General features: G+C 42.2%; 1 protein-coding gene across 1 annotated transcript in view; it reads left to right on the top strand.

The window, feature by feature from the left end:
* Positions 1-13588, top strand: part of LOC137272175 (uncharacterized) — a 550405-nt gene extending 536817 nt beyond the window's left edge. Inside the window, exons 80-82 of the mRNA XM_067804527.1 lie at positions 1391-1491; positions 12339-12541; positions 13230-13588. Coding sequence (XP_067660628.1) covers positions 1391-1491; positions 12339-12541; positions 13230-13588 — 663 coding nt within the window. The remainder of the gene's footprint in view (positions 1-1390; positions 1492-12338; positions 12542-13229) is intronic.
* The last annotated feature ends 849 nt before the right edge of the window (positions 13589-14437 follow it).

The following is a 14437-nucleotide window of genomic DNA, read 5'->3' as shown; positions in this document are numbered from 1 at the left end:
GGGAGGCACATGGTTGAGAGAGCTGGGCAGTGAGAGTGTCTCACACTCCAATTTATTTTTATAATTATATATATATTTGGGTAGCATTATCCTGATTTGGTAATTTTGAGTGTCTATATTTTGCTTTTGGAGGTAACTTTGTCAGTGAATGGATGTCAACCATTTTCTGTAGTTCACTGTGGACTGAAACTTAAGATTTTTGTTATTTCAGTCAGTCTTCAGACTACAGCATTTATGAAGAATAAATTTGAGGAACTGACATTTGTTTCAATTGGATTTTTGTGAAATAAAACAAGAACTCTATAATCACTAAGACCAAATTGTTCATCTCCCAACCCAGTTGTGCATCTCTGCTCCAGTTGTACATCACTGTATCCAAGTTGTACATCAGTGTACAACAGTTGCACATCACTCTATTCCATTTGTACAGCACAGTATGTTCCTATTGTACATCACTGTGCCCCAGCTGAACACAAGTGTGCCCCAGTTGTACATCTTTCTGCCCCAGTTGTACATCTTTCTGCCCCAGTTGTACATCTTTCTGCCCCAGTTGTACATCTTTCTGCCCCAGTTATACATTACTGTGCCCCAGTTGTACATCTTTCTGCCCCAGTTATACATCTTTCTGCCCCAGTTATACATTACTGTGCCCCAGTTATACATCTTTCTGCCCCAGTTGTACATCTTTCTGCCCCAGTTATACATCTTTCTGCCCCAGTTATACATTACTGTGCCCCAGTTGTACATCTTTCTGCCCCAGTTGTACATCTGTCTGCCCCAGTTATACATTACTGTGCCCCAGTTGTACATCTTTCTGCCCCAGTTGTACATCTTTCTGCCCCAGTTGTACATCTTTCTGCCCCAGTTATACATCTTTCTGCCCCAGTTATACATTACTGTGCCCCAGTTGTACATCTTTCTGCCCCAGTTGTACATCTTTCTGCCCCAGTTATACATTACTGTGCCCCAGTTGTACATCTTTCTGCCCCAGTTGTACATCTTTCTGCCCCAGTTGTACATCTTTCTGCCCCCAGTTGTACATCTTTCTGCCCCAGTTGTACATCTTTCTGCCCCAGTTATACATTACTGTGCTCCAGTGTTACATCATTATGCACCAGTTGTACTTGATTCTGCCCCAGTTGTACATCTTTCTGCCCCAGTTATACATTACTGTGCTCCAGTTTTACATCATTATGCACCAGTTGTACTTGATTCTGCCCCAGTTGTACATCTTTCTGCCCCAGTTATACATTACTGTGCTCCAGTTTTACATCATTATGCACCAGTTGTACTTGATTCTGCCCAGTTCATACAGATTATGCCCTTTGAGAATTTTCATGTTTGAGTGCTTTCAGAGTTGTGTTGACACGGTGTGTTCATGTGTTGGCAGGAAGCCCAGGGTTCAGACTTCTTAGAGGCATACCAATCTATGAGGACAATCCTCTTAGACAATGAGAAACAGGCTGAGCCATTCCTGAACCAGTTGAGCAGGTAGGCATCATTCCTGAACCAGTTGAGCAGGTAGGCATCATTCCTGAACCAGTTGAGCAGGTAGGCATCATTCCTGAACCAGTTGAGCAGGTAGGCATCATTCCTGAACCAGTTGAGCAGGTAGGCATCATTCCACAACCAGAAGAGGACGTAGGCATCATTCAAAGCCAGATGAGCAGATACGCATTGTTCTAAATGCAGTTGAACTTGTAGGTGTCATTCTAAAGCCAAATGAGATATGCACCCTTCTAAATCCAGTTGAGGAGGTAGGGATCATTCCTCAGCCACTTGAGCAGATAGGCATCATTCTAAATCCTCTTGAGCTGGTATACATGATTTCTTAGCCGGCTAGGAAGATAGGCGTCATTCTAATTGCAGTTGAACTGGTATACATCATATCTTAGCCGGCTGGGAAGATAGGCATCATTCTAAGTGCAGTTGAACTGGTAGACATCATTCTTAAGCCAGATGAGGACATATGCATCCTTCTAAATCCAGTTGAGGATGTAGAAATCATTCCTCTGCCAGTCGAGAAGTTAAGCTTCATTCTAATTCCAGTCAAAGCAGTAGGCATCATTCCTCAGCCAGTTGAGAGGTTGGATAACATTCTAAATTTGATTGAGGATGTAGGCATCAATCCTCAGCCACTTGGGAATATAGGCATGATTTTTCCTCATCCTGACTCAGGCTTAATATGCTTATCTCCTTCTATGTCAATGATAGTGGAAGACTTGAATCCCTTGTAGTTCCCTTTAAAGGGAGTTACCTCCCTTTAATACTTTCCTACCTAAAAAGTCACATGACCAACCACAGAAGGAGAAATGGAAGGTATCAACACAGATGCATAAATCATCAGAATCTAAGACCTCAACGAAGTTGTCACAGTCTAGTACGACATCAGTACAGAGATCCTTTATGCCTCCTCCTGAAGTACTTGCTGAAGTACATGTGTATGCTGATCCGCCAACTTTGCTGCCTGAAGTTACAGTTAAAAGTAATACATGGCAGTGTTTCTGTACAGTGAGACCAGGCAACTTATCAACTCCTCAGCTGTACATCAGCCACCAGACAGCAGGTATGAGAGAGAGCAGCAGTGTAACTCATTGCTGCAAGAAAGTCTAGAGGAATGCTCAGTATGCTCAAACCCTTCATCTACTCCATTCCATTTCCAGGCTTCAGTGCAGAACTTCGACCATGGGCTTTTATGATGCAATTTACAGATGTAACAGTATCTGTGTTACAGTGCACACTTGTCAGAGATGTGTCTGGAAACTTGTCAGAGATGTGTCTGGACACTTGTCAGTGATATGACTGGGAACTTGTCAGAGATGTGTCTGGACACTTGTCAGAGATGTGTCTGGACACTTGTCAGGGATATGACTGTGAACTTGTCAGAGATGTGTCTGGACACTTGTCAGAGATGTGTCTGGAAACTTGTCATTGGTGCGTCACCCACAGTTAATCAAAACATGGCCACCTCACCATATCTTGCCATTGCAAAACACTGACTTATCATGCCAGTGGGAATTGCTGACTTGTTGAAAATATAGCAAGCTAAGTGTAGCAGGGCGTGGAGTCATCCCACAGATGACATCCTTACCTTGTCAGCTTGCTGACGGGGTTAACCTCTTTGGTCATGTGGACAAGGTGTCTGACTTCGGATCGGAAGGTCCGTCGTTCGAATCCCAGCACGGGACTCGGAAATCTTGTGGCCGCTACATTGGCGCCCAACGTGGGGCTGAGCATGTTCATATCATATTTGAACAAAATAAGCCTCAGTACCCAACTATGCAGCCCGGGACGTGCCTTCTGTTGACGGGGAGTATGTAGCAGGGCGTGGAGTCATCCCACAGATGACATCCTTACCTTGTCAGCTTGCTGACAGGGTTAACCTCTTTGGTCATGTGGACAAGGTGTCTGACTTCAGATCGGAAGGTCTGTCGTTCGAATCCCAGCACGGGACTCGGAAATTTTGTGGCCGCTACATAAGCAAACTGTTGTTATTCATGTATATATGAAAGCTAGGAGGATAGACAAGTAGACGCAGAGGTGGCAAACAGAAGGAAAGGTGTGGACAGACCAGCAAAAGAGGCAAACCATGGATTGCAGTGGTCCAGTATGCAATGGAGGACAGAATCCCCACTGAGATTCAGCCTCTCTGCTTCGGAATCCCGCAGCTCGCACAGATACAGATCAGCATCACATACAGTAAAGGAGAAGTATTCATGAAGGGAGCATTCACTAAATGAGCTTTCTCAAAAGAAGGATTCACAAACAGAGCAATTCTGGAGGGAGACTATGTCTTCTCTAAAGCTGAAGTAATGTCTTTTTTGGTGAGTAGATTGGATTTGGCTTCCCCTTCAAGGGGTCAAATGAAGAGCTTGCCAATACTGAACAGCACAAGAAACGCAAGTCTGGCTTTTTGTTAACTTTTTAAATAGAGGACAACCCACATTATGTCTAATTGTATATTCTGTGGAAGATGCTGTCAGTTTAACAGCTGAAAATTGATGTTGACATTTAATTGCAATAAAATCAAACTGATCACAATCGGTCAATCCCTGAGTATGAAAGGTCAGTCTCTTTAGTAGACTTGAAGATGACAAGAATTTTTATGGATGATCAACTTCTTTATTGCAGGGTAGCGACATTTCGGTATAGATTCTTATACCGTTTTCATGAATGCCTCTCAAACAGTTTAGTAGACTTGTTTTGAGCTTGCACACAGGCTGTGCAACATCACCTCATCAAGTTCACAAGGGGCTGAAAGAGTGCCCGAGGCAAGTGGTTCCACTCCAACACCAATCTCTGTGCCAACTGTGAAAGGGTGAAAAGCTGTCTACCTGCAGCAATCTAACGTCCAATTTCATCCAAGTATGTTCAGTGGGAGCCATTTCCCAGTATAGCAGGCCATTTCTTTCCCAGTCTAAACTTTCCTTGGGGAGAATCTGACCTAGGTCAAACTTTCCCCAGAAAAGATTTGTCCCAGGATATTCTTTGCCCATGGAAAGTTTGGGCTAGGTTAAAGTTCCTCTTCACAAGGCCAAAGTTTCCCCCCTGTTATGTTGTTGTGTGTTTTATGAAAGAGGAAATTCTGGCCTAGCTATGCTAATTCTTCCCCACCCTTGTTCTGATATCGAAAGAGGAGATTATGGCCGAGTAAGGCCTCTTTTTCTCTACACTCACTTCAATATCAAAACCGGGAAACAGTAAAACTAAACCAGACAGTAGTTTTGACTGAAATGTTGATACATGTTTTTGCCAAATAATCCATTCTTGCCTCTAACTTGGGTGTAGTGATTTGAAAGCATACATGTCTGAATGGCATATACATGTATCTCTAAATCTGTCCTACTCCTGCTGCCACAATGCATTAGTTGTGTCTAAACCATGTCACCAAACACATTCAATCGCACATTTGGCGGGTTTCACGCTGGATCCCTGCTTTCTTATCATGCTGTTTATCATCTAGTATTTATTGTGATGGAACATTATTCACTTAAGCTTGTTTACTAATCCATAATCACTTGGTAAATGAAATATGTTTCCAACATTCCTGAGCCATGCATAGCCCTTATCAAACCCTGTCTTTTGAAACTTAGAATATGGTGCTATGGTGGAATGATAGATGATACGGCATTTGACATAGACATTGTGTCATGTCGTTGTGTTGGTGTTTACATCTGCTTCCAACTGTTATACTAGTATACAGATATTGTGTTAGGTTGTGTTGGTGCTTAAATCTGCTTCCATCTGTTATGTATAGATATTGTGTTGATACACAATATGAGATAACTTATGTAAGATTACATTTTAATAATTTGGAATTAGGAAATTGTGTTAGGTCAAACATAATTATTTAAACCAAGGCTAGTTTATATTTTAGTACTCATGGCACAGGGATACATATAGACACAAAACTATTTTTTTTAATTTCCTGTTAAGCTAAAGGATCTACTACATACATGTATTGCAATACACTCGGTTTAGAGTTGAAAATCTGAAAATGCAAATTGAAGACCAAGTTGGAAAAGGTAAATGTGCTTAGAAAGTCCAATAATCAAGTAATTGATTCATTTCCCTTGGGGAATAACAATTTCCGATTAATTATCAGGTGACCTCAATTAGGTGGATGGACATTCATCATATAAATGGTCAGTTTTGTCAACAGAAGGACAAGCATAACATCTGATTAAGTACTTTCTGGTGCCTACCAGTCTGGAATAATAGTTAGATATGTCAATGTTTGATTGGTGTATGGATTAAAGCTAACAAAGTCATTTTTATAATGGAAGAATTTCATGGTACCAAGCAGAGTTTCAGAAAGGGACTAATGAAAGTAACTACTTATTAAGATTGGGTATGAATCATTTTTGTATGACGAGGGACATTATTTTAGGGGAGGAGCCAAAGTTGTCATGAGTTCTATTTTGTTAGATGGCCATTGAGTAATGCAGAATTCTGAGCCCAACCATTGATGTGAGACGTTCTCTCTGTGAGATAATAGACTGGCCAAACTTTCCACAAGGAAGATTATGTCTAGGAGGGGAGGTTTGGCCCAGGCCAAAGTGTCCCTGGGGGAGGTTTGGTAAGGGGGAAAGTATCCTTGGCGGAGGTTTGGCAAGGGGGAAAGTTTCCTTGGGGGAGGTTTGGCAAGGGGGAAAGTTTCCCTGGGGGAGGTTTGGCAAGGGGAAAGTTTCCTTGGGGGAGGTTTGGCAAGGGGGAAAGTTTCCTTGGGGGAGGTTTGGCAAAGGGGAAGGTTTGGCAGTTACACAGGGAAAGAGAGATCCATGGAAGAATGTTAATGTCGTTCTAAGCCAGACAATTCATTGAGAATCTTGCTGTGTGAGGGCTGTTAACACCATTGGCATTGTTGACAAGTCAAAATTGGTCCCACATATGGCAGTTGGCAGTGGATTCCAGCAGCTCAAAGACGATGCCTAATAAATCTCAGGACACTGCTCCCCTTCACCATGCACTAAGACTGCTGCTACTGCAGCTGCTTGAGTTTGGTTCCTTAGATGGTGAGTGAACCAACCTGGCACAGGAGACATCCAGTACAGGGATGATCAGCAACAGCGCCAGTTTGCAGATGATGTTGGTCAACTTGTGTAATGGTGAGATGACAGCTCATTTGTGTAACTACAGCTGTAGCAGAGCTACTTCCGTGGAGCTGTCTAATGGCCATTCCCCTCTGCTCAGTTGTTTGTCTAGGAATCATTTGTGTGTCAATAATGAACTGTTTTTTAGAAAGGATACCTCACAGTGAAATGCATACTTTCCATCCATAAACATTGATGCACATGCTAAACTTACGGTTTTGTTGCACTATTGGTGTGTTTGTGCTAATGTTTCATACGGACGTCAAATTGCATGACATCATCACATCTTGGACCTCTATGTCACTTTACCAAAAACATTCCACTTTAATGAGATTTCATTGTTTCGAAACTTTTGTTTCATTTCTTTTGCTCTTTAATATAAAAAATGACAAAAGAAGACTTTGAGTTTCTCATGATTCTGCCAACAGATCAGATCTCAAGGGTGCCTGCAAGCCTCAGTACAGCCTTCAATAAAGTTACAAAATACCAGAATCAGCACATACCTACATTCAACACAAAGAGATTCCCTCAGCATCACACAGAACCCTTCATGAGAGTGGCAAACGTGGACTAAGTTCATCAATGAATCTCAGAGTCAGTCTTACAAGGTGGATGATGAAGAGATCACTCAAACAGATATTACAACTACAAGGACTTTCCCCGGTTTGATGAGATCCAGAGTGATCAACAAGGCACTGATGTCGAGATTCCAGAACCCTAGCACAGGAGAAGATTGGATGATCGACTCAGCATTGCTTACACAGAAGAAGGATCAGCGCTTCATCTCAGACCACAGGACCTCAACATCGCTGGGTCCAACCCTTCTATGGAGAATAGGTCTGTTGTTGTCATGTTCAGGGAGTGACATATTCACCAAATCTCTGCTGACAGCTCTATGGTCAGCACCCACTATTTTGGGAAGTGGAATGGAACAAGTCATCAAGGAAGCATTGCATGATTCCTAGGAGGTAATAATGATAGTCAATTTACCTGCTGGCCAACATCATATGACAGTTTACGGGTGTTCAAAAGGCAATGGAGAAGAAATACTCCAGCTTTAGAGGTGGAAGAAATTCACTGCTTATCCAGGAACTCCAGGAACACCTCCAAGAGAGACTGCGCTTCCAGAGGTTTCATAGGATCAACATGCTGAAGATGGGCGCTTCCACCACCAGCAGCTCCTGTAAAGCGGTTGACATTGGGTGGACGTCTACAAAGGTACTGGGAAAATTGGGGAATCTTGAGGGGAGAACTATGTCTCATATGTGCTACGACAAGGTTACAGATGAAGAACATGCCAACGCTGACCTGCAACCCATTGTTCTTCAACTACACAGATGACCAGACAGTAAATTAAAAGAAGCCATCAACTTGCTGTTAGTTAGTACTGCTGCAGGAGAGGTAGATCAACACCAACTAGCGCCCGGCTTCTACTCCACAATTTTCCTAGTAACCAAGAATAACTCAAAGAAGACTAATCAAACCAAAGAGTTTCAAGATTGTCCATCTACCTCAACTCAGACAACTAATCAGTCCAACAGACTACCTGGCAAGCATAAACCTACAAGATCTGTACCTGCGTATCCCAGTTCATCAGTCCAACAGACTACCTGGCAAGCATAAACCTACAAGATCTGTACCTGCGTATCCCAGTTCATCAGGATTCACAAAAGAATCTGAGGTTCCTGTTCAAAGGTCAACATTTATGGTGGAAAGCTCTACCATTTGGAATATCATTGGCCAACATAGGTTTACACAAGTGACCAAGCTCATCAACGCCTACCTACATCGTCAAGGTCTATGCAGTGCCTTCTGCTTAGATGATGGGACAGAAACTCATCAAGAAGACAGCAGCTAAACTTCACCATCAGACTTCTCACACAACTAGGATGGCTAGTGAATTTGATGAAGTCAGAATTTGAGCCGAAGTAAGATTTGCAGTTCCTGAATTCATCACAACACAGATCTACTGGTCCCAGTAGATCGTGAGATCAAGATCCAAGCCATGATTCCAGACAAAGTCATCTCTCTATTACATATCAATGTCTCCTAAGTCTACCCACGTCTGTGCAGGATTTGACTCACAGGAAGACTACAGTTATGCCTAATACAGCAGTTCATGACATCTCACCAGCTGACAGCAAAACAGTAATAAAGAAGTTGTTATCCATAAAGAATCTTACTTTCTCCTTACCAGACAGTTTAAAGACATACGTGCTATGGTGGACTCAAAAGTCGAATATCTGTGGAGGAGCCTATTTAGAAGGGCCAGTCTGCAACACACACCTGTACACAGATGTGTCACTGCAAGGTTGGAGAACACATCTAGGCAACAGAGTACCAGGGGGAAAGTGGTCGACACAAGAACCACATCTTCACATCAACAAACTTGAGATGAAAGCGGTGATCAGCTCCTTGCTGCACTGGTCAAACTCACTGGTAAACTAACCGCTGACAGTTCACACAGACAACTCAACAGTGGCATTCCACATATAGACATAAAGGTCATCAAGATCACCAAGTCTGTTACAGTTACATTCCTGTTGTTTGACATGGTAGATGACCTAAACATCTGGATAAATGTGTGTCACATTCAACAAACAGATACATACATTTGTCTCACAGTACCAGATCCGCAAGCATGGGAGATACCTATAGCTTATCACAGGAAGGACTAAACGCTTATACATCCCTACCACCAGTTGTACCAGCAAAAGTATTACTACTGATCAAGCAAGTGAAAGTACTACAACTGACCTTGGTCATGCCCTATTGGAAAGGCGGGAGTCTGGTTTCCCAATCTCACTCAAGAACTCGGAAGTCCAATCTTGAAACTGCCAAGTGGCCAAACCTACTCATCCATCTGCACACCAAGCAAATTTACAGAAATCCATCAATCTTCCAGCTGCACCTGTGGAAAGTATCGATACTTGCTCAAAGAAAAGAGGATACTCCACAGAGCTGCAAAGGCAGTAAACCAGTACATAGATTGACTCACAGCTTGCACAACAACAAGTGGCAGAGATCTGAACAGTTTGCAAGGTGGAACGGCTTTACAGCAATGAAAGTGAATCATCCTTTATTAGCAGAATATTTATGTTATCTTAGACAAAGTGATTGAAAGGTTTGACCCTATCTACATATCTGACAGCAATCAGTACAGTCATTACAATGAAGACAGGCATCAAGATGACAAAAGTGCCAGAACTACTTCCTATCCAGCACTCCTTCAAGCGGGAAGATCAGCAAAAGAAATTCTACCTGCATGGGATCTGAACATAGTACTACAGCATCTCACAAGTGAGAGCTGCGAACTACTAGAACAAGTGACCTTCAAGTTAATGACACAGAAAACGCTGTTTCCGCTCACCTTAGTCACTGCAGCTTGATGTGAGAGGTCTATGCTCTGGACTTTGGAAGAACTTGATTCGAAGCGCATCTAAGTCTTAGATGAGACTATGTTGCAAAGAATTAGTGATCTGGTCAACCAGACAGACAGTTCCAAGTCCCAGCGTTGTCTACGATCCTCAGAATGGATATGCAGGTTTCTATTAATTGATGTACAGGTTTCAACTGATTGATGTACAGGCTTCAACTGATGTACAGGCTTCTACTGACTGGGGTGCAGGCTTGTATTGATTAGATTAATGAGTCACAGGTAAAGAAGTTTTGATAAAGGTTAGTCACTGAGGATAAGGTGGTTCCATGCATTGGGTAGGTAAACACCACCGTCTCTGTTGATTGAGGGCTTGTTCCGCTTGATTGCAATGGCTTCTAGGATCTTGCTTCTCTTGAAGTCATTGGCATTCCTAACTAGTGTCCTGGTGTCCCAAACAATCTTATGATTGGGGTTGTGCATATTGTGTATATCTTGTTACCCATTGTTATCTGTCTACCATTATGTGTATATAAACTACATCCCCTTAGTTTTACCTTCACTTCACCTGAAGAGGATACTAGGAACTGTCTCGAAACATTGTGACCTTGTATGATAAAGAAGTTGAACCATAAAGAACTGTTCATGAAGTAATAAAGGCTGAACTGTGTTCTAAGGATTCTCTGGTTGTCCCTACTTTGAATCCTACACATGGGGACTTACAAAACTTTTGCTACCTGCCTGAGCCTTTGCTGTATTTACACCATCCCTTCAGCCACTCATGATTGTAGGAAAATTTAACCAACAGTTAAAATAACAAAAATACCACATTTATAATGTGGCTAATTTATACTTTACTTTGAAAGCTTTTTGGACTCCCAGGACGACAACTTTACAATATTATTTGCTCTGGGGAGATTTTGGTTGAAAGTACATGCTTACATCAAGGACAGGCTAGCATAAGTGATCAAACTATGTACTTGTAAAGAAGATACTCGTACATGAAAGGGTCACAGCTCTTATGATAGGAAGATGTCATAACCCATGAGTTCCTATAGATAACAAGTAAGATGGAGATACTAGCATATCTAAAGATCCACATGAATCTGAGAGATTTACTTGTCTTAAAGAAGTCTGACATGATGTGGTCTCCGTGAGTTACAGATGAGAGCTGGAAGAACGGGAATGAGTTATGGCCCCTTGTACAGTTCCCATGGGACATACAAAAAGTATCCAAAGGAACGCCAATGAATCCACAAAGTGGTCTGACCCACCACTGATTCCATCTCATTCTGGAAGCATAATATGCATGAATCAGGACAAAGATGTAATTTTAGAGTAAACCTGATATTTTATACACTTACTGACTCAAGATGTCTAGCCCTCCCAACCTCCCTCAGTGTGAGTGAGCAAGGTTAGTTTTACACCACATTCAGCAATATTTCAGCTATATGACCATGGTCTGTAAATAATTCAGTCTGGACCAGACAATCCAGTGATCAAGAGCAGGAGTATTGATCTGCGCAACTGGTAACCAATGGCATGTGCCACACAAGCAACAAGCATAGTCACATTTTATGTCAAACATGGGTTGCTGGAGTGCCTGTTCTACTCAGGACCATCACAAGTCCCTCCCCACAGAAGGCACTTAGGGTTTCAGAGCAGATCCAAGTGTCGGACATATTCAGGAGAGAGTGACAAGCATGGCTGGTCATGTGACTGTTTTGGCGGGAAAATATTAAAGGAAGGCAACTTGTGGGTGAGTAAAGTTTTATGCAAAGAAATACAAGGGATTCCACAATTATCCATAGAGGATAATCATAATAAGCATGAGTCAGGATAAGTATAAAATATCAATTATACTGAAAAACATTGCACATTCTAAATCCAGTTACGGAGGTATGCATCATTCCTCAGCCATGTGTGAAGATTGGAATCAATCTAAATCCAGTTGAGAAGGTAGATCCATTGCGGTATGGTATTCTGATTATCTCCCTGTATTACAGGTGTCATCTACCCAGTGGGAAGGTGTTCTGATTATCTCCCAGTGTTACAGGTGTCATCTACCCAGTGGGAAGGTCTTGTCATTATCTATCAGTGTTACTGGTGTCATCTACCCAGTGGGAAGGTGTTCTGATTATCTCCCTGTGTTGCAGGTGTTATCTACCCAGTGGGAAGGTGTTCTGATTTTCTCCCTGTGTTACAGGTGTCATCTACCCAGTGGGAAAGTGTTGTCTTTATCTATCAGTGTTCTGATAGGTAATGATAGGTGTCATCTACCCAGTGGGAAGGTGTTCTGACTATCTCCCAGTATTACAGGTGTCATCTACCCAATGGGAAGGTGTTCTGACTATCTCCCTGTGTTACAGGTGTCATCTACCCAGTGGGAAGGTGTTCTGGCTTTGTGATAAACACCAGAGTGGGCCACGGATAACCAAACTGAGTCGTGATACTGGAACTCGGCTCAACCAGAGGAGGGTGGTATTTCGTGAGGATCTACTGCTGAAGGAACTCATAGAGAAAAGTGATGTCTACAGGAAGAAAAAGGGAGAGAAGTCTCACTTGAAAAAAGGTGGAGCTGTTACTATCTTCCCATCCTGTTTAAATTTTTGTTTATGTTGTTTCCATCTTGCCAGACAATGTTTCAGACTACCTTACATACTCTTACTGCGACTGTCTATATAGCTAGTCATCCAGGCCAGGCAATGTTTCAGACAGACTACCTTACATACTATTACTGTGACTGTCTAGGCGAGACAGTGTTTTAGACTACCTGCCCTACATACTATTGCTGCAACTGTCTAGTCATCCAGGCCAGACAATGTTTTAGACTACCTGCCCTACATACTATTGCTGCAACTGTCTAGTCATCCAGGCCAGACAATGTTTCAGACTATCTGCCCTATATACTATTGCTGCAACTGTCTAGTCATCCAGGCCAGACAATGTTTCAGACTACCTGCCTTAGTATTACTGCAGCTGTCTAGTCATCCAGGCCAGACAATGTTTCAGACAGACTACCTTACAAACTATTACTGCAACTGTCTAGTCATCCAGGCCAGACTATGTTTCAGACTACCTGCCCTACATACTATTACTGCAACTGTCTAGTCATCCAGGCCAGACAATGTTGTAGACTGCCTGCCTTACATACTATTACCACAACTGTCTAGTTCACCCAGCCCAGACAATGTTTCATACTACCTGTCTTACATACCATTACTGCGACTGTCTAGTCATCCAGGCCAGTTATTTTTCAGGTAAATCCAAAAACCCCTTGAAGACCTCAGATCCAGCTAAGATCTCAGACAAAGCAGAAACATCCAGCCTGTCACAGGGTGCTAGTCATGGTAAGCTGGGAGCCCAAACCAGGATCCTCGGCCCCCAGAGCAGTAGCAGTGCCAAGACAGCCAACTCCGACAACAACATGGCCCCTGTACGAAAGAGTGGCAGCAAATCTGAGAGTCCAGTGGGTCAGTCGCCTCCCTCAAACATGCCACCCATTAACCGCAGAAGTTCTAAGTCAAAGTTTAAGGCAGTTGGAATGACAACAGAGTTGTCTAATGCTGGAGGCAAAAAAGGGAAGAACAATCCAAGCAAAGCCTGTTCCTTACAGTGATGTCTGTAAACAACAGGATTGGGTGTCTCCATAGCTCATCCAAGCAGTTCAAACATCTTGTCTGAACACTGGCTCCTTCAGTGTCACATGCAGCTATCCATGCACTTAGTATTGTAGAGGTATAACTGTAACTTTCATACACAGCTATCCATACACATAGTACTATAGGAGATATAACTGTAACATTCATACACAGCTATCCATACACTGTACTATAGAGATATAACTGTAACATTCATACACAGCTATCCATACACATAGTACTATAAGAGATACAACTGTAACATTCATACACAGCTATCCATACACTGTACTATAGAGATATAACTGTAACATTCATACACAGCTATCCATGCACATAGTACTATAAGAGATACAACTGTAACATTCATACACAGCTATCCATACACTGTACTATAGAGATATAACTGTAAAATTCATACACAGCTATCCATGCACATAGTACTATAAGAGATACAACTGTAACATTCATACACAGCTATCCATGCACATAGTCTTGTACAGATATAACTGTAACATTCATACACAGCTATCCATACACATAGTACTATAAGAGATATAACTGTAACATTCATACACAGCTATCCATGCACATAGTCTTGTACAGATATAACTGTAACATTCATACACAGCTATCCATGCACATAGTACTATAAGAGATATAACTGTAACATTCATACACAGCTATCTATGCACATAGTCTTGTACAGATATAACTGTAACATTCATACACAGCTATCCATGCACATAGTACTATAAGAGATATAACTGTAACATTCATACACAGCTATCCATGCACATAGTACTATAAGAGATACAACTGTAACA

This window comes from Haliotis asinina, chromosome 2 (genome assembly GCF_037392515.1).
Source record: "Haliotis asinina isolate JCU_RB_2024 chromosome 2, JCU_Hal_asi_v2, whole genome shotgun sequence".
Lineage (NCBI taxonomy): Eukaryota > Metazoa > Mollusca > Gastropoda > Lepetellida > Haliotidae > Haliotis > Haliotis asinina.
Note: the sequence above shows the minus strand (reverse complement) of the source record. Positions and strands in the feature narration are given on the sequence as shown.